General features: G+C 34.4%; 1 protein-coding gene across 9 annotated transcripts in view; it reads right to left on the reverse strand.

Moving 5' to 3' along the window:
- STXBP5 (syntaxin binding protein 5) overlaps window positions 1–20,730 on the reverse strand; it is a 167,918-nt gene that overhangs the window by 137,418 nt on the left and 9,770 nt on the right. For all 9 annotated transcript variants that reach the window (XR_014845087.1, XR_014845093.1, XR_014845085.1 and 6 more), the window contains exons 3-4: window positions 4,637–4,718; window positions 1,350–1,450 (exon numbers count right to left, since the gene is read on the reverse strand). Coding sequence is in view for 5 of the 9 variants with exons in the window: in XM_085024332.1 (XP_084880458.1) it covers window positions 1,350–1,450; window positions 4,637–4,718 (183 nt within the window). In the remaining 4 variants the exon portion in view is untranslated. The remainder of the gene's footprint in view (window positions 1–1,349; window positions 1,451–4,636; window positions 4,719–20,730) is intronic.

Raw genomic sequence — 20,730 nt, forward strand, 5'->3', positions numbered from 1 at the left:
TCCTAAACTTCTGCCCCTGTCCTGGGAGAAGAACCAGGATTCCAAGCCACAAAGGTGATTTATCTTCCCAGACAAGACATACTCCAAGAGCAAACTTCGCTAATGACCCCCTACTATCTGTGCTCTGGATACAATGTAGACACACCCTGGTGTTGGCTAGAAAAGTTTAAACTGCTATATTCCCAGCAGCCTCTTTAGCTGCCTGCTTTGGAGGGCCACTGTGGGCAGAAGCCCAGGCTCACCAACAGACTGAATCGGTTTATATATCCTGTATGGACTGACATTTATCAACAGCATCAGAGGAAAGGGTCTCTTCCTTGGAAAGGCCTAATGCCTGCCCTCCCACAGGCATGGCTTGATAGATAGTACCTCTCCTTCATTAAGATACTACCTAAACTCAGACTTTTTAACCTTAACATACACGTTCACATCAAAAAATCTCTCGCATAAGCAATGGAGGGAGCTATATTCCCTACTCCTAATTCATGCCAAAATAAATTCCACATGCATCAAAGATTAAGCATAAAAATGCAGCTTTAAGAGTATTATAAGAAAATATGAGAGGATGTTTAATAAAATTAGAGTGAAAAAGGCCGTTCCAACGAAAGCAAAAAAACTCACAGGTCTAATTTAATAAAATTAGAGTGAAAAAGGCCATTCCAACGAAAGCAAAAAAACTCACAGGTCTAATTTAATAAAATTAGAGTGAAAAAGGCCTTTCCAACGAAAGCAAAAATACTCACAGGTCTATGACCAAGTCATTTGATTTCTACAGATTTATCTTACAGATATATTTGTATAAATGGACAAAGAAATATATGTAACATCACAACAGAGCATAATGAACAGCAGACTGAAAATGATATAACTATTCATTTATATCAACTCCGGTCCTGGATATACTGCATGTCCAGTCAACTGATAAAGACTGACTGAATAAATAATGGCACTTTCATACAATGGAATAACATGCAGCTGTGAAAATTACTAAAGATTTAAACATAACCAATATGAAACAATCAGGTATACTGTTACGTGAACACAAGTTACAGAAAGAATACATAAAGCTTTCCTTTTTATATAAATAAAGCTATATGGTGAGATATTTGCTTATGTATACAGACTGTGTTTCTAAAAGGATACAAAAGAAATTTACATGGTTACCTGTGGAGAGGAATATGGGTATGGAAAGGGAGGAAATTTGTTTTTTACTGTATATGCTTTGAAGTGTTTGAATTATTTTCTCAATTGTGCATACAATCCACCATAATAAAAGAATAAAATTCAAAGAAAATTTTCAAAATAGAATAGCAAATATCCATATATAAAATAACTGAGAGAATTCTTACCTTTCTCTGCAAAATTTAAGTGAATGTAGTATGGCAGGTCTCTTTTGACGTAAATTCCATAAATGTAAGGTGTCATCAGCCAAGGCACTCACAAGAGCTCCCTTAAAAATAAAGTGTAATGTACTTTATATAGAATACATTTACAAACATTAATGCTACTGAACAGCTGCCAAAAACATCTCCATCTCAAATTGCAAAACTTTCTGGCAATACATTTAGTTCTGAGAAACATTTGCCTTACCCAAATTCTAAACAGCAGGTGTAAAAGATGTATTATGTGTATGTGTGTGTATGTGTGTGTGTGTGTGTAAAAATTGCTTCAATTTCAACAACTTAAGTATAATTTAACATAATACTAGGATCTAACTGGATATATTTATAGTTGATAACTAGTTATATAAAATTAGAGGTCAAACTCAAAGTTACTTGGTCCCTGTTGTACATACTTCCTTGACTAAAAAAGAAAAATATGAAGAAGCTCTCCCATTTTATTTGGCTTAAGACAAATCCTTATGTATGTAATCGGCCTAATCATAATTCTACTACTGGAATGATATGGAAGACAAAGACAGCATTCAGCACCCTATAATTTCAATGTTCCAAGGGTTGAACAATCTGACTAATTTAGAAAGTTAAAACAGCTGTTACTATTAAATACTATTAAGTATGGAGAAGAAAATTTTTGGCAATATGTGATAATCAAACAAGGGGCTCAGTCTCATCCCAAATCTGACAAGTCATAATTTTCAGGGCAAGGATAACTGCAACTGTTATTTTTAAAAATCTCCAGAGATGATTCTGATGTATGAATAGGATTAAGAATCTGTAGACAGAGGCTGACTTACTAGACATATAAATGTTTTTCTTCAAGAGAATTGGATATACTTCATCATACTGAGAGAATAAGACAAAAGATGCAACATGAAGAATTTATATTAATTTCAAAAATGATTTGCAATTCCAATCCTTTAGGTTATGATGAGAAACCTTAAAATCCCCCTCTTCTAAAACAGGAGAGTATCTGGAGTTCCCGCCATGGCTTAGCGGTAACGAACCCCACTAGTATCCATGAGAACACGGGATCAATCCCTGGCCTCACTCAGTGGGGGTTGGATCCCATGTTGCTGTGGTTGTGGTATAGGCCAGCATCTAGGGCTCCAAATCGGCCCCCAGCCCAGGAACTTCCAGAGGTATGGCCCTAAAAAAAGACATGAATAAATAAATAAAATAGGAGAGTTTCTCATTTGTACAAGAGAACTAACATAGCTAGCTCTAAAGACAAGATTTACATTAAATGACCTCTCCAAGTCCTTTCCACCTTTGAAACTCTCTGCAGGTAACTCCATTGTGGAACTATTGCTATGACTGCTGGAACGTTGAGATACATGAAATCCACATACTCTCCCTTTCACTAGAAAGCATCCTCTTATCCGCATCACTCTGAAGCAGAGAAACTCAAAGGATTCAGAGTATCAAAGATTTTTCACTCTTCATTTTTATTTCCATCATAGTTTCAGACCAGGTCATCTTTCTTTCTCCAAGATGTTTACCCCATCTTAGTATCTTAAGGAAGAGAAGATGCAGAGCCAAACAGCAGTAATAGTGGACTGCCTATGATGGCTCCCTTACCTACATATGGTTTTCCAAAACTGAAAGCAAACAGCTACTCCCAACTGTCAGATTTCCATAGCCCTCTCCATTTAAATATTACTTTGCTTAGCATTTTTAAATTGTCATTTTAAGTACTTAAAAAGTGATGTTTAAGCATGCAAAATAAGAGTCATGAAGAACTTTATGACAAATTCTATAGAAAAGAATCCTGTATTATGAATAAGGAATCAATGAGTTAAGATTTCTAAAATGTTATTTATATTGTTTCATACTGCTTTAAAAATATAATCTTAACCCAAGTATAAAGATGGAGCATAGGTCAGTGGTAGCCAGGGAGTGGGACTGAGAGCAGGAGGGGACAATTAAAAAGGGGTAGCCTGAGGGCATTCCTCCACAGTGATGGAACTGCTCTGTACCTTGTTTCTGTTGGTCATTCTGCAAAATACATATATATGTGCAAGAAAACTGCACAAAACCACACACATGTACATACAATGAGTCCATGCACAACTGGTGGTGAAATCTAAAGGTCTGTAGTCTAGTTAACAGTATTTTACTGATGTCTTTCTCTTAAATTACTGTTATATATAAAATGTTATTGGGGATGTGGGGGAAGGGTATACAGTACCTCTCTAGTCTGAAACTCACTGCCAGTCTAATTATTTCATAATTTTTAAAAAGGAAAAATAATCTCACATATAGATTCAACAACTTCCTACATTGTGCTATTTTTCCTCTGTATTTAGTATTTTACCAAGCCTATTATCAGACCTACAAAGAATACTGAAGTTTTTAAAAATCACTTCTCTAACCTACCCAACTGCATATAATTTGGATGGTAGTTTTACTAAAATTTTTATATTACAATCTAGCTCTTTACATTCATGCTGCCTCTCTTAAATCCTGATATGAAAAAAAAAAAAAAAGGATGAAGTATTTCTTCCTCTCTCATATAAATCTAAAAATTTATTTCATGGAACCCAAGAACCTAGGGGCAAAAAAAAAAAAACAAAAAAACAAAACAAAACCCCACAAACTATCCTCACATCTAAGTATAGCAGAATCTTTTCTGCAGTAATTCATTTTTCTTCCTTCTAGGACCACTACCTGCCGTCACTACTTGCCGTTGTTATCTATTGTCAGAGCTGCTCACTCTTTTTTAAAACTTGCAAACACCTTGTTCACTTTGCTAATATATGATGTTTCTACAGCTTCTTCTAAACTTTATACCCTATCAAAAAGGAAGGCATCAATTACTTCAATAAGTGATACAGTAAGAACTTTTGGACAATAACATTTCTAATAGATTTTGGTTTCCTGGTTGTATGTCAAAATAACTCATTGGAGAAGTACATCTTGTTATTTAAAATAAGGCCAATCTTTGAAAAAAAATTTAATATGGATTTTTACATGTTACATAACTTTCAATATCCTGAAATAAAATTTAAATGCGGTACCTTGTACCAAAAAGATCTACCTATGCCATTCTATTTTCAACACTGTTTTGAGAAACATCTTACATTATTTATGTAACTGTCCATGATGATGATAGCTCTGACCTACAAGAAATTCGTTTTTGTTCAAATATTTAAATAAAATTGCATGCAAGAATTCTGAAAGATGAGATGTGGCCCTATTTCATACATAAGCAGGAGAGATAAAAGCAATTCACTAACCTCATTAATCAGGAACTGGAGCTGGATCACTGCAGCTCCACTGTCATGTTGGCAATAACATTCTACTCCTGGACGTCCAAAGCTGTCATTCATTTCATTAAGGAGCTTAGGGTATGTGTGGGCTTTTTAGAGCAATTGATAAGTTATATAACAGACTCACAAATATTTCGATGACCTGATATTCAATACAGGCTATTTACTTAGGTTGAGGTTTAGAGTTAGTTTTCTTACACACTGATCTCATCAGCTAGATTCTGTTGATAATCAGAAGTCTCAGATTTCAGTTCTAAAAGAGATAAGACAACTGTCCCTTGAAGGAAAAAAAAAAGTATTAAAAATAGCAATATACAGAAAAAAGCTAAATATATTTCATATCCTTTTCTCTGGCTCCAGTCTTTTTCTTTCATTTAAAATAAAAAGAAGAGAAAAGGTAGTTGATCTATACAGCATCCAATTTTGCCCAAGTCGGCAAAAGTAGACAAATGTGTCATTTTGGAGTACTGCTTTTAGAAACAACAATCTTTTTAACCAGCATTTTTCATTCCTGTGGCTTGTTATACCACCAATGAATTTATCAACATCTTGCAATATGCTCAAATACAGATTAATATGCAGATACCTATCCATTTGCATATAACAGGAAATGTAGAGCATCTTCTATATAGTGTGCATTATATTAAACATGTTATATGTATTAATTCATTTAATCATCACCAAGTTTTTTAAAATATACTACTTCCCCATATAAACAGATAAGGAGATAAAACACAGAGAAATTAACTTGTCCCAAGTGTCACACAACTAGAAAAAGTATTCTAATTCCAGAATCTATACCTCTCTCTTTTTTTTTTTTTTTTTTTTTGTTTTTTGGCTGTGTGCAGCACATGGAAATTGCTGGGCCAAGGATAAACCCACGCCACAGCAGTGACCCAAGCTACTGTTGTAACGCCAGATCCTTAACCTACTGTGCCACAAGAGAGCTCTCAGAGCCTATACTCTTAACAGGGTATGCTAAGTAAAGAAAAAAAAAAAAGAAGAAGAAACTCAAACACTTACAGAACCTACTATGTGCCAGGCACTGTTACAGCCTTTTACCTTCCTAAACTTCAGTCATTTTAAGTAGATCAGTACACTGATCTACTTTTCACTAGTTAACATTAATTGAAAATAAAGTTAAATCTAAAAATAAAATTAGTTGGGATTTAATAAAATTACAGCCCTATTTATGCAAATTCACACTCAAGTGTACAGACCATTTCTATATTCTATTAATATAGGGTTCTTCTTAATTAAAAATAATTGTACCAAAGGTTAAATATCTCTTTCCTATACATTTTTTCCTTTTGATTTCTAGAAGTCCTTCTAAGTGATATTTTCATGGATTTTTTTTCATTTTATTACTAGCAATTAACTCTTCTATTACTTTATAAATTAATATACTAATTGAACATGTTTAGCCTATAGTACCTTACTCTTTTATACTCTTAAAGTTTTTTTATTACTACTATTATTATCATCATCAGTAGAGAATTTTGGCTGTATCACCTGCCCAAATGCCACTATGTGAAGCCTGAATTTCAAATTGCTAGCACTGGCACTTGGAAGTCCAGTGCCAAATTATATCCTGGTATCCCAAAGAAAGAGGTCTACATCTCTGCTCATCCACTTCTCCTGTCAAGTGACAGCAGAGACCGTGCCCTTTTAGCTAATATTTCTAAGTCTAGGAAATAACTAATTTTTAAAGGTAATTTTAATTTTTTCACCTAAATTATTCCTTCTGGCACCAATTAGCATATTTTATATCCCCACCTTACATGACTGGAGTAAAATTTCTCTTACCTGACCAGATCAGTATTTTTTAAAATGTGAGCTTTTTAAAAGAATCATATAAATTCTACTTACCTTACATATTTTTTCATAAAATACTCACAATTTTGCTATTCTTGTGATATCAGCCAAAGACATTCTAAGTATGGACCTATACTAGGGTTCAGAATTGTTATTCTTAAATAAAACATAGCCAAAACTACCCAGGTCTAAGATAAGCAGTTTAATTTTTTAAATGGAACTTTAAAGATACTGGCAATGCAGTCTAAGTGCAGCATTCACAGACAGCTCTTATTACTTCTTTCCCAATCATCTACTGTCATCTTATCCACACAGCATCAGACAAGAAAGTTTAACTGACTGACCTTCCAGAAGTCTTTCCAGAGTATTTATCTTAGATTTTTATATACATATTTTTTAAAAAGTATTTGCATTCATATTTCATAATTATTGTTATATACCATTAAAGTGAATTACTTGAATATCAAAAACAAACACACACAAACAGATATGAGAATACACAAAACCCAGATCGATTCTTGGTTGGTGAAGAATATGCAAATAGCTTTACTAATCTGAGCTTCCTGGGAAGTAGTCTACTGGTCTTGACACTTCAGTATGCTGTGGGCATCTATTAATATTTTATTCATAGAGAATGAAAAGGGTAAATCTAAGAAGTCAGATACATGGAGCTTAAGTAAGATTTTATTCTTACTGTGTGTGTGACATTATTCCACATTAAAGTATACTTTTTACAATGTTAATATAGTCATTCTACTTCTACCTAAAATGAAAAATGTATTTTTCTTGATAAGAACCACTTACTGAGTATATACTAAATTTTAGCTACTGAATCTAAAGCCTCATGATAATTCTGAAAGCTTGTTATCTCTATTTTATGGATGATAATTCTGAGGCTCAGAAAAGTGATTTTTCTCAAAGTTGCTACTGATTAATTTCCCTCTTCCTTTGGATAGGGTAGTACTATGCTGCAGCCAGCCCTGAAGGCTGCTAACACTTAAAAGGCGCCTATGGATTGAGGAAAAAAAAATGTGTAACAAATTAATAAAAAATAATAACAAAAAATTTATTAAATTTTTAAAAATGTTCATTATGGTATAGTTGATTTACAATGTTCTGTCAATTTCAGCTATACAGCAAAGTGACCCAGTCATTCATATATATATATATATTTTCTCATATTATCTTCCATCATGTTCTGTCCCAAGTAATTGGATATAGTTCCCTGTGCTATACAGCAGGACCTCATTGCTTATCCATTCTAAATGTAACAGTGTGCATCTACTAACCCCAAAGTCAGAAAGAGAAAGACAAAAATACCGTTTGATATCACATATTTGGAATCTAAAACATGGCACAAATGAACCTATTTATGTGACAAAAACAGACTCACAGACATGGAGAACAGACTTGCCAAGGGGGAGAGAGTGCGATGAACTGGGAGTTTGGGTTAGTAAAATTAAATTTTAAGGAATGGATATTGCTTACATACAATCAGGAGATATTAGTGTAGAAAGAACACAAATTTTAGAGTAAGTAGTTCTCAATCCTGGTAGTGTCAGAATTCTGGCTCTACAGCAAATTGACTAAATCCAAATTGCTGGAGAAGCAGCATCAGTAATTTGTTTTGGTAACTGTTACTGTTTAGGTGCCTCAGGAACATGTGAGTCGCTATCTCAGTATAGCGACTTTGAAGACAATTCATATGGTAGCTCTATAATGAGCTGCTCTGCCCTGGGCATTACTACGCCTCTCAACTTTCTCTATAAAGTGCTATCTGGTCTGGCTTGAAGAAGAGTGGCAGGAATTATAACTACAGAATATACTAACCAGATGGCAGCTATTATCATTACTTAACAGCAAGAACTGAAGTTAACTCACAGTGAACATATCAGAATGTAAGAAAATATCAACTCTGATTATATTAGATTACAAAAGACCATGTCATACATGCAAATATTCATATCCTTTCCTAACTATAATGACTACTGCTTTTTGCATATATGGTCCTCCTAATATTGTCATTACCGAGTGTTAATAGTTTTATTAAAAAGCAGTCAATCACTATAACAAAGATCTGCTTGATAAACTCTCAGGTATTAGTAGCTCTGTTCAAAAGTAAATGAGAAAAACCATCTGAAACGAACATGAAGAAGATCCAAAAGAAATGATTACCCATTGAACAATTCTGCAACAACATTAAATATAGAAATATTCATTTATTAATCTGAGGTCTGCTCTTGTATATATATATATATATATATATATATATATATATATATATATATATGCATGAATCTACTGTAAGGAAAAGCCAAATTATAAGGCTACATGGAATATTTCTTGACGTCAATTTATCTTACCTTCTAATTTTGAACTCCCATATATTCTTTACAAAATGTTGCAATCTTCCTTAGATATCTGCAGTCTCGATTTTTTTTTTTACTGCTAACCTATCAAGCACTATGATATCTACCTAATCCTACTGATCATCTTTGTTTCTGCAGTATACCAACAGTTTATCTGATCCATGACATACATCACATGCTTCCTGTACAGCTACACTCAATGTTTATATCCAGACAAGCACAGTTCTAACTCCCAAAGGGGAGCTGCAGAAGGCAAGGCTGTTGGGTTGGGAGCAGAGTCTCTGAATGCAAGTCTTTGAATTTAGACATGATCCTCTGGGTGAGCAGACATTTAGTCCTGTCTAACATGACCATAAGACATTTGGTCTACACCAGAAGGCTCTTTATATTTGGTCATATTTGGTCCTGTCCAAAACATACATGGAGATATCTGGTTCACATCACAAGGTCCTTGATATTGGGTCTTGTCCAAAACCATTTCTCATGAACCAAATATGCTCATGGACATTTTGGACAGGACCAAATGTCTTGCAAAGAATCCTCTATGTAAGTAACATGGGAAAACATATTTAAGGAAAACATCACAAAACCAGCAATTAATGGGGAAGACATACCTAAGGACATAAGCAGAAACAAAAGACGAGATTCAGTAAAAACCACTTACTTCATAATACTGTACCATCAAATACAAATTCAAAATAAGCCTTCAATTGCCTCAATGAATAAATGGTTATTTATTATATAACGGACATATTTGGTTGGAAAGGGAGGGGAAAAAAGAGGAATTAAGAGGCTTTTAAGAATATCATCATTATCATCAATGACAGCAGTTTAAGATTTATTGAACACTTAATGTGTCAAGCACTATATATTATTACCTCACAAAAGTACCTCTGTTATGAGGTCCTTTTTTACAAATAAGAAAACTCAGGTACAACAAGGTTAAATAACTCACCCAAAGCATTAGTAAGGATGCTGGGGTTTGAAAAGAGGCAGTCTCACTCTAGAAAACACACACACACACACACACACACACGCACACCCCATCATCATGGAGCCTCACTGCTCGAAAAAGAAAGAGCCAATTTTCATGTGCAAATGTCACTTCCTGACTTCTAAGTCATTTTAAAACTGGAGAATTAAGAGAGGAAACACAATCAATACTACTAAAGGCAGACTAGTCCAAGACCATAAAACTAGATCAAATGTAACTTTTACTAGCAAGTAAACACCATAAAACCAATTAGGCATAAACAATATGCCAATCAAAAAAGTTTTCTAGATTCATTTTTCAGTTATTTCATGGTAATAAACACTTACTTTAATAATGAAGCACTACAGCCAAGCAGAATAAGCAAAAACCTGGAGCTCTGTACTCCAATTCTAGAAATTTTGGGGGTAGGAGCCTCCTTACAAATATCATGTCCAAAAAGATGAGCCACCAAACATTCTTAGCAAAGTTAAGAAAGATATTAAAAGGAGTAAACAACCCTGTCTTCAAAAAACTCAAAGAATCAAACATTAAATAGGTAATATAAAGGACAAAAACCACATGATTATCTCAAAAGACATAGCAAAAGCCTTTGACAAAATCCAACACCCTTGCACTCAACAAGGGAACTTCCTCAACCTGACAAAGGGCATATATTTAAAGTTATTAATTAACATTACACTTAATGCTGAAGAGCTGGACGCTTTTGTGCTAAAGCTCAGGAAAAAGACAACGTCCACTCTTACCATTTCTATTCAACATCATACACAGTGTTCTAGCTGCGGAAAACAGGCAAGAAAAGGAAATACAAAGTGTCCATATTGGAAAGGAAGAAATACAACTATTTTACATGACCTTGTAGATGGAAACTTCTAAATTTTAAAATTTAGGATAAACTAAAAAAATATACTAAAAAACTATTAGAATGAATAAATGAGGTTAGCATGGTTACACAACAGAAGATACAAAAATCAACTGTATGTTTATACACTGGCAATAAACTATATGAAGTGGAATTAAGAAATCAATTAAGAAAATAATTCCACTTACAAGAACAACACAAAAGCTAAAACACTAAGAATAAATTTATCCAAAGAAGAGGAGGGAAACTGGAGGGAGTGGGATGGATGGGCATTTTGGGGTTTTCTGTATGCAAATTGTTATATTTGGAATGGATGGACAATGGGGTCCTACTGTACAGAGCAGGGAAATGTGTGTGATTGGGTCACTTTACTATACAATAGAATCTGAAGAAACACTGTAAATCAACTATACATTAATAAAAAAAGGAATAAAATGTTTGAATAAAAAAAGAAGAAATAAGGGAGTTCCCATCGTGGCGCAGTGGTTAACGAATCCGACTAGGAACCAAGAGGTTGCGGGTTCAGTCCCTGCCCTTGCTCAGTGGGTTAATGATCCGGCCTTGCCGTGAGCTGTGGTGTAGGTTGCAGACGTGGCTCGGATCCTGCGTTGCTGTGGCTCTGGCGTAGGCTGGTGGCCACAGCTCCGATTAGACCCCTAGCCTGGGAACCTCCATATGCCGCAGGAGCGGCCCAAGAAATAGCAAAAAAAAAAAGACAAAAAAAAAAAAAAAGAAGAAATAATTCCACTTATAACACAAAAACTAAAATACTTAGGAATCTAAGTTTATCCAAAGAAGTGCAGGACTTCTACACCGAAAAGTACAAAACACTGTTGAAACAAGATCTAAGCAAGTGGAAAGATGTCCTATACTCGTGAAACAGAAGACAATATTGTGAAGGCAGCAAAGTTCAACAAACTCATCTACAAAATTAACACATTCCCAGCTATGTTAGAAACTGAAAAACTGATCCTAAAATTCATATGGAAATGCAAGGGACATAGAATAGCAAAATAATCTTGACACAGAACTAAGGTGAAGGACTCACACTTCCCTAGTTTCAAAACTTACTACAATGTTAACAGTAATCAAGACAGTCTGATATCAGCATTCGTGTAGATATAAAGATCAACGGAACGAACTCAGAGTCCAGAAACAAATATTTATAATCAACTGACTTTGACAAGGATGTCAAGACAATTTAATAGAGAAACAAGAGTCTTTCCTACAAATGGTGCTGAGACAACTGGATATCCACATGAGAAAGAATGAATTTGGGTCCCTACCTTGCACTCTATGTAAATACTTGCTCAAAATTTCTGAAACAGATCTAAATATAAGAACTAAAACTATAAAACTCTTGGAGGAAAACATGAGTAAATCATTGTGTAAGTAAGGTCATGGTTTCTTAGAAATAATACCAAAAACACAAGACACAAAAAGAAAAAATAGAGAAACTGGACTTCATCAAAATTAAAAACATTTGTGCTTCAAAGGACACAATTAAGAAAGTGAAAAAACAATCCACAGAATGGGGGAAAGTACTGGTGAATTACATACCTGAAAAGGATATAATATTCAGGAATATATAAAGGGATTTTACAACTGAACAACGAAAAGACAATCCAATTTACAAATGGGGAAAGGAAACGGATAATTGTCAAAAAATATGCAAACAGCCAAAACATACATGAAAAGATGCTCAACATCATTAGTCATTAGGGAAATGCAAATCATAACCACAAGGAAACACCACTTTACACCACTTGGAATATGGCTGAAATTAAAAAAAAAGAGAAAACAACAAGGGTTAATGAGGACAAAGGGAAATGAAAACTCTCAGTTATGGCTGGTAGGAATGTAAAATGGTACAGCCACTTTGGAAAACAGATTGGCAATTTTTCCATGTTATACACAGAGTTAACACATGACTCAGCAGTTCCACTCCTAGGGATATAAACAAGAGGAAGGAAAACATACATATATACAAAACTTCTACACAAATATTCACAGCAGCATTATTCACACCAACCAAAAAAAGAGGAAAATCCAAATGCCCATCATCTGATGAATGGATAAATATGCAGGATACTTTACACAACAGAATATTCAGCCATAAAAAGCAATACTCATACATGCTACAATATGAATAAACCTTGACAACATCATACTAAAGGAAGCCAATCACAAAAAAACTACATATTATATGATTCCACTTATATAAAATGTCCTGAATAGAAAAATCTATAGAAAAAGAAAGTATACTGGTGATTGTACAGGACTGGGTGGAAGGGTGATGGGGAGGGGCTGCTAATGGGTACAATGAAAATATTTGGAAATTAAGAAGTGCTGATGATTGCATAATTCTGAATTTAGTGAAAAACACTGAACTATGACCATTTTGAAAAGGTGAATTTTATGGTACACAAAATATTTCAATAAAACTTATATCAGCTTGAATAAATGGTAACAGATGAGCAGGCAAAAGTAAAAGTCTGGATTTAAAGCGAAAATGACTGCAGTTAATGAAACAAGTTAAAATATATGCTTAAATAAAATTTGAAAATCTCTTTTATCTGAGATTTTAAAATATCTTTCCTAAGCAATGAAAATTTAGCAACCTAAATGAAAAACAGAATAGTAAGAGACTAAACAAGACTAGAGTTTAGCATTTTTGCAGTTAAGCTCTTTTTTTCCCCTTCCGTCCTGCACCAAATTTTTAAACATTTTTATTTCATTCAAGATTTAAACACAGGAAGTATTCAATAGATGAGAAAGAAAACACAGCATTCTCTTACACAAATGAGAACTCAATCATACAAAGAATGGTTTTAGAAATATATAAGTAAAATGCCAAGAAAAATGTCTTTTCTTTTATAAATTATGATCATATATATTCCATCTAATAGTTTTAAAATACATTAATCCTTAAAGTATATTGATAAAAATTTTAAAATTCTAATTAAAAAAATGCTTTAAAAAGTAGGGAAAAGATGCTTTGATTCACAACAGTAAGCTGAACAAGTAAAACTATTTGCTGTTATGTTGTCTTAAGAACCTATTAAAAAAAGTACAGCCAAAATATAAAGAACTTGTAAAGCATAAGAAAAAAAATGCAATATAAAGGGTTGTTTTAGAAGTGACATTTAACAACAGAAAAAAAATAAGAAAATTTATCAAAGAAATCACAGATAAAAAATGTATTTTACTTCGCTCTCCTCCCTCAAAAAAGTGTCTTCAGATGGCAGTACCCAGAAGGATAAATGAAATGAGACCCGAACCTAAATACACCACTGAAAAATCTCATCACATGAATACTTCAGACCATATAGGTTACCCCGAAAAATTTACCATTTGGATGGAATAATAACTGGCAAATTAAAGAGGAAACAATGCAGAATTTGTACTAAAGATTCTACTTGGTCTCCACAATTCCCATTTTGTAGCTCTTAAAGGATAAAGATGGCAAGCAATAAAATGATATTCCTTAACCATGTTTGCTTAACCTATTCATTTAATTTTTCTTAATTGAGAACTTTAACAGGCACTGGGAATATAATTCATGGTCCCTATCCTCAAAAGTCTTAAAGTCTAGAGTAGAAACATAGAAGCAATATAGCAGTTAGGTGCACATATACCCCCCAAATAGTGTTCATTTTGAAGCTAAAGAATTTAGCTTGAAAAGCAAAAACACTTTCTAATTATTTACACAATTGTCAGTTCATTTGGGCTTCAGCCTTATACTGTTCTATGTCCATGCTGTTCTATTGATTTTCTTCCTTGCTTATTAAATAGTCATACTGCATTCTGTAGATTAATTCCTGTTGAAGGAACCAAGGACGTATCTGTGAGGAAATTGTAAGATTAGTTTTGAAAGCCTTCCATACAGGCTGCCTAGACTTTAAGTCTCAGGTAATAGGAACATAGTGATCTTGCCTCTTCACCCCAGAGCCTGCAATAGCGTTTGTCACATAGCAGGCTATGCATGTAATGAATATTTATAAAAGGATGTCCTTTTAAAATCTAAGAAATACGTTTACGTTCATTCATATGTTCTTAGGTAAAATTAGTTCACTTTTCAGAAAGCCAACAAAAAATACAGGATGGTAGGAAAATGCTCTAGTTTTTGTCTCTATCAGAGGGTTGGACTAGATCATTTCCAGAGTCCATTTTAAATTTTTAAAATTCCATGAAATCTACATTTCCAGCCTATTCATTTTACTTTTCGATCATGTGTTAGGTTGGTATTACAAGTACAGCAATAGTTCCTCTTAGTGCTTATTCTTCCTTCTGGGATTTCTACTGTACTGTCAGCAAAGAACAACAAATAATAGTAAAAGAAGCAAGCAATGGGACCCCAGCCAACGCTAAGTTCTAAAAGTACAGCTCCTCAGCAAGTTTCACTTCTGCGACTATCACTGTGCATTATATACATATTTTGACAACCTCTACTCTTATGTGGTAAAATCAAGATGGTATACTTGGTAAATTATTAAGATCTTTAAAGATTATCTATCTTCTCAGAGAATCTGTTTATCAATTCCTATCAATGAGGAAAAAAGCAAAGAAAGTACTAGCATTATTCCAATAGCCACAGAAGTGACATAAATCAATTTTCCAACCTAAAAATGGAAGACTGGAGTACATATAAAATAGAAAGCAACTGGAGAACTTTGATGTCTGTTGCAGTTTCTGGAAATACATTTATATCCTGCAAAGTTTAAAAATGAGAATATGGATATTTTTTATGAACCAATGAGTAATAAATTATCCCACATTTAATTACGTAATATACTGTGAAGGAACCTTTCTTTGAGCAGATACTCTGGTAACAAACCAAGAAAGACTTCTGAAGGTAAACTGCTCCTTCCTGCTGCTGTAAAGATATAAAACCTAAGTATAATTTTAATTCATTAGAAAACCTGAAGATTTTCACTAACTTCTGTTACCACTTCTTTTAGTACATTCCTAGACTTGAACAAACAGGGTAATACATACCTCTTTATTCTAGAAAACTTTCAAGTTGTCTACTCTGAACTGGCTCTGAACTATGGATGATTGATTATTTCTAACGGCCTAAGTCTTGCACCTTAATGTGACTACTTTTCAATAACAAAGTTAAAATCTAAATACTCCCATAATGTGGTCAAAGAATATTGATGAAAGCATTCTTAAAATGAGAAGAGGATGAGCTCTTAGACCAACTCTACCATTTACTCTGGTAACATAAACAACAAATCAAATATATGGAAGTTTTGCATTTCTTTGTTATTCTATACTGTTCTGAAGAATAAATGGACGGCAACAAATAAAGGGGCAACATACATTTGTTGTAATAAAGATAACACAACCTGTTTAAAAAAAATAAAATTTCTAAAAGTAGCAAATTACCAAAAAAAAGTAAATATGTAAACTGATCTGTGGTAGGACAACCCATATGTAATTTTCTCATCTGTAAAATGCTTGGCCTGCCTCCTTCCCCTGATCAGTGGGAAGGTCACTTGCAAGTTTCAGGCTAGACTTTTTAAATAATTAGATCTACCTTTTTTTTTTTTTTTTTTTTTTAATTGCTGGTTCTCATGTCCAATGATATACTGTTAGGAAGAAGAGTAATTCAAACCTAGAATTCCAGTTCCTTTTCATCTTCATAAATAACTTAATACATCACAGTCTCACAGCCTTGTCTGCAAAGGCAATGGTGGAGCAAAATGTCAGCTTATTTCCCCACGGTTATACCACAAGTCTCAAGATGCTATAAACTGCTTTAAAAGGACAGCCTCTCTATATACACTGTATTGAACATGGTTCTTATCTACCATCTGCCTCACTAAAATATTACTGCCCTGCCTAGCAAACACTTAACCAGTACATCTCAATTCTGGCTCTACATTATCCATCAATGTTTAAGAAAATTTAAACACATCAAAGCCCAGGCCAGACACACTGAATCGGAATATTTAAAGAAAAGAAATCTATACTTTTGCCCACATGGTTTTCCAGTTTTCCTCAACCACAGCTATATATGAGAATGATTTGTGGAGTTGAAATAAAACAGTGCCTCAAAAATGTGCTTAGATTAAGAAGCATCTTCCACAAAATTCATATATATATGAATTCATATATATGAATTATTTATATATATAAATATATATATTTATACTTAAACTTATATATAAGACCATTCATTATAGGTCTTACTTTCCAAACTTCTAAAAATTTGCTACTTCCATCTGAACTAGTTCTAAATCAACTTGGTAGGAATATGCTCAAAACAAGAACTTAAGTCTTTACCAAAGTTCAATCTAGTAAAAAGCATTTATTTTGCATTTTATGACATGGGAACATATTTGCAAAACAGAACCTTTGTCAGACAGCGATTATTTTCACTTTTATGGTACTGTACCCCTACTCTAATTTTCACCTACCTGACTAATATCAACTTAAAAACCTCTTTTTGAAGATCACATATTTTTCATCTATAAAAACACATACTTCCGGTTTATGGACCAGCACATAAAGAAACTCGGAAGCTGTCACTCCATCCTACTAGTAAAAAGCAGAACTAAAAATCAACAACTCTTCTTAGATTTATGACAAGGGATGCCATAGAACAAATGGCTGCTCTCAAAACTGCAGAGACAGGCCCATACAGAGAATTGCAACCTACCAAAACAAACCAACCAGCAGACAGCTTGGCAGGAAATCAATGCTAGGGTAGGAAAACCTGGACGGTAACTGATGAATTGCTGGATGTTTAAAGTAGACAAGTCTGAGAGTTAGAAACTCTAGGTGGACCCAGTCATAGGGGACGGGGGTGGGGGGGTTTCCCACACTTCAGTTGAGTTTTACCTCAGTGAGCTCTACCAGGTTCTCACAGTGACCATGTGTGAAAAACCCCCTCCTACTTCCAGGATCTGGAAAGGTGAAAGCAACATTTTTAAATACACTGGAGCATTCTGTTCATAATAAGGTCTGCCCTCAGAAGAAACTAACCAGAGCCTAAACTGCTGGGGGTTTAACCAGAAATCTAACTGACCTAAAGGAAGGAAAATATCCAACACCAACCCATTCTTGCAATCCTAACACATCTGGGGGAACTGGGGGGACAGGAGAACTGAGAAGCACCTGTGAAGTTCACAAATCAGACACATGGGCTCACTAAAAGGAAAAGCCTAAGATCTGATCATAGGACTACAAAGTGCTTCCTTTCCCCTTACCACCCACCAAAACTGAATCTAGACACAGACTTTATACCCTTTACAAAAAAAATTATCAAAATGGATAGTAGACTGAAATGTAAAACACAAAACTGTAAGACTCCTATTACAGAGAAAACCTAGATAACCTTTTATACGGCAATGACTTTTTAGATACAACATCAAAGGAACCATCCATAAAAGAAAAAAAGTGAGTTCCTGCCATGGCTCTGTGGAAATAAATCTGACTAGTATCCATCAGGATGCAGGTTCGATCCCTGCCCTTGCTCAGTGGGTTAAGGATCCAGCGTTGCTGGGAGCTGTGTGGTGTAGGTCACAGATGTGGCTCAGATATGGTGTGGCTGTGGTGTGGGCCAGCAGTTACAGCTCTGATTCAACCCCTAGCCTGGGAACCTCTATATGCTGTGGGTATGGCCCTAAAAAAAAAAAAAAAAAAAAAAAAAAAAAAAAAAAAAAAGCTGGACTTGATCAAAAACTTCTGCTTTGAAAAATGCACCATCAAGATAGTTATTTAATATGCTTTCCTCAAAATCAGAATCCAAACAAAATGTAAAAGTACATTTTTTCCCTGTGGCAGGTATTAAAAAGTAGGATGGGTGGAGTTCCCGCTGTGGTGTAGTGGGTTAAGGATCCCTCACTGCCACAGCTGTGGCACAGGTCACAGCTGTAGCTCAGATTCAATCCCTGGCGGAGGAACTTTCACATGCTGTGGGTGTGGCCACAAAAGAAAAACAAACAAACAAAAACCCCACAGCATGTACAACACCAAGAGTGAACCCTAAGAAACTATGGACTTGGGTGATGATGGGTCAACATAGGTTCGTTACTGTAACAAGCGTACCACTCTAGTTGGGATTGTTGATAATGTGCCAAGTGGGAACAGCAGTATAAGGAAAATCTGTACTTTCTGCTTTATTTTGCTATGAAGCAAAAATCTCTAAAAAGCCTACTAAAAAATTAGTATATTAAGAAATAAAGCTAGCCACATTCTCACGATCATATGGGTGGACATAATTTTTACCACTCACTCACAATTCTAACATTCTGCCTGTCTTCTATTTAAGCACAACTTTTATAACGTGCACACTTTCTACAGTAAAAGTTTAACAAAATGCTACAATTAACCAGGAAAGTTACTTAGGTCAACATTTAAAACCTCCTTAACCCAACACAACTGTAATATTTTACAGAAAATGCCCAGTGGTACTTGAAAAATTATGTCAGTCAACTGATTTCTTTTCATGTGAATGAAACAACATCAAAACAAGGTAATTGCAGTATCTAGACTAAAATATAATTATAGCATTAACTATGTTGAAATAGGCCTCTAGTTATATCTTCCACTATTATTCTGAGTAAGGATTTATTATTTTTTTAACAGAGAGGTTAAAAAATATTCATATTATCTACTGTTTTGGAATTAGGATTGACTATAAAGAGGTCAAAATGAATTATATTTATTATCATAGGCAATTCTTCAGAATGGCTTTTGATACATAAATATAGTTTTAAATGAACCACTTGCTCAGTCAACTATGAAATATAGTCATAAATAATAGCGGTCTGGGTTAAAGAAACAAGAAGGAACATACATTCTCACATATCAAGTAAAAACAATCTTTTATCCCACCATCCATTCTCAGATGCTTAATGGCTAAGTTCTTTGCTCAAGAATGGCAAAGTGAATTTTAAAAGAAAAATAAAACACATTATGAAAAATATAGTAGGGAGACTGAATAGATGGAAAATCTGCCTCAACACTTTTTTCTCCTTTTCAAAAGACAAAAAAGAAGAAAATACACAAAAGGAAAGCAATTTGCAGAAAGCACTGCAAAAGCTGATGCCACTAGATTTACAGTCACCTCTGGCAGAGCACTGCCGTGAAAAAAGCAGAGGTATTGCTATTACAAGAAAAGATTATGTACTTTCAGGAAAGGGTAGGATTAATCACTCTTCAACAGACGACCTCTCCAGAAACAGTGTCACATGTTCCAGAGAGCACTTATTCAAAGGGGAACATGACCAAAACCTATTATAAAAATATCCCTAATTGGAGTTCCTGTCATGGCGCAGTGGTTAACGAATCTGACTAGGAACCATGAGGTTGCAGGTTCCATCCCCGGTCTTGCTCAGTGGGTTAAGGATCCGGCGTTGCCATGAGCTGTGGTGTAGGTAACAGACACGGCTTGGATCCCATGTTGCTGTGGCTCTGGTGTAGGCCGGCAGCTACAGCTCCGATTAGACCCCTAGCCTGGGAACCTCCATATGCCGTGGGAGCGGCCCTACAAAAGCCAAAAAAAAAAAAAAAAAAAAAAAAAAATCCCTAATTAAAAAAAAAAATCTTTTAACAATAATTACCATATAATTTCTAAGACTATACATTTTGCAAATAACATCATGTGTTAAGCAAACTCTAATTTTCAAATGAAGATTAAGATAAAACCAAAAACCTTAGCTATTTTTTAGTTAAAAACCTTTACATTCTTCCCCATTTTAAGGCAATGTTATTCTAAATCAATGCCCATTTTTAAATGACACCAATAAAGAAATATGCTCAGAATGTCATTTCATTTGTCTTACAGAACAACTTCTAAAAGGACTAAAACACCAGCTGGAGAAATGAAACTAAGTAGAAATCAGCCTTACCTACTGAATAAAGTTATATTTATAATTACTGCTACTAAAAAGTGATATAAGCAATGAGAAACTCTGAAAATTTGGCAGTGTATATACTTTCAGGTTTCCATTAAAGTACCACCTACATTCTTTCCAAGAAGGGGCAAGCAATACACCTGACTCCTAAAAGA

The sequence above is a fragment of the Sus scrofa genome, chromosome 1 (genome assembly GCF_054392235.1).
Source record: "Sus scrofa isolate SSC_HxYL_T2T_F1_AM1 chromosome 1, Sscrofa_HxYL_maternal_Yorkshire_Landrace_v2.0, whole genome shotgun sequence".
Taxonomy (NCBI): Eukaryota; Metazoa; Chordata; class Mammalia; order Artiodactyla; family Suidae; genus Sus; species Sus scrofa.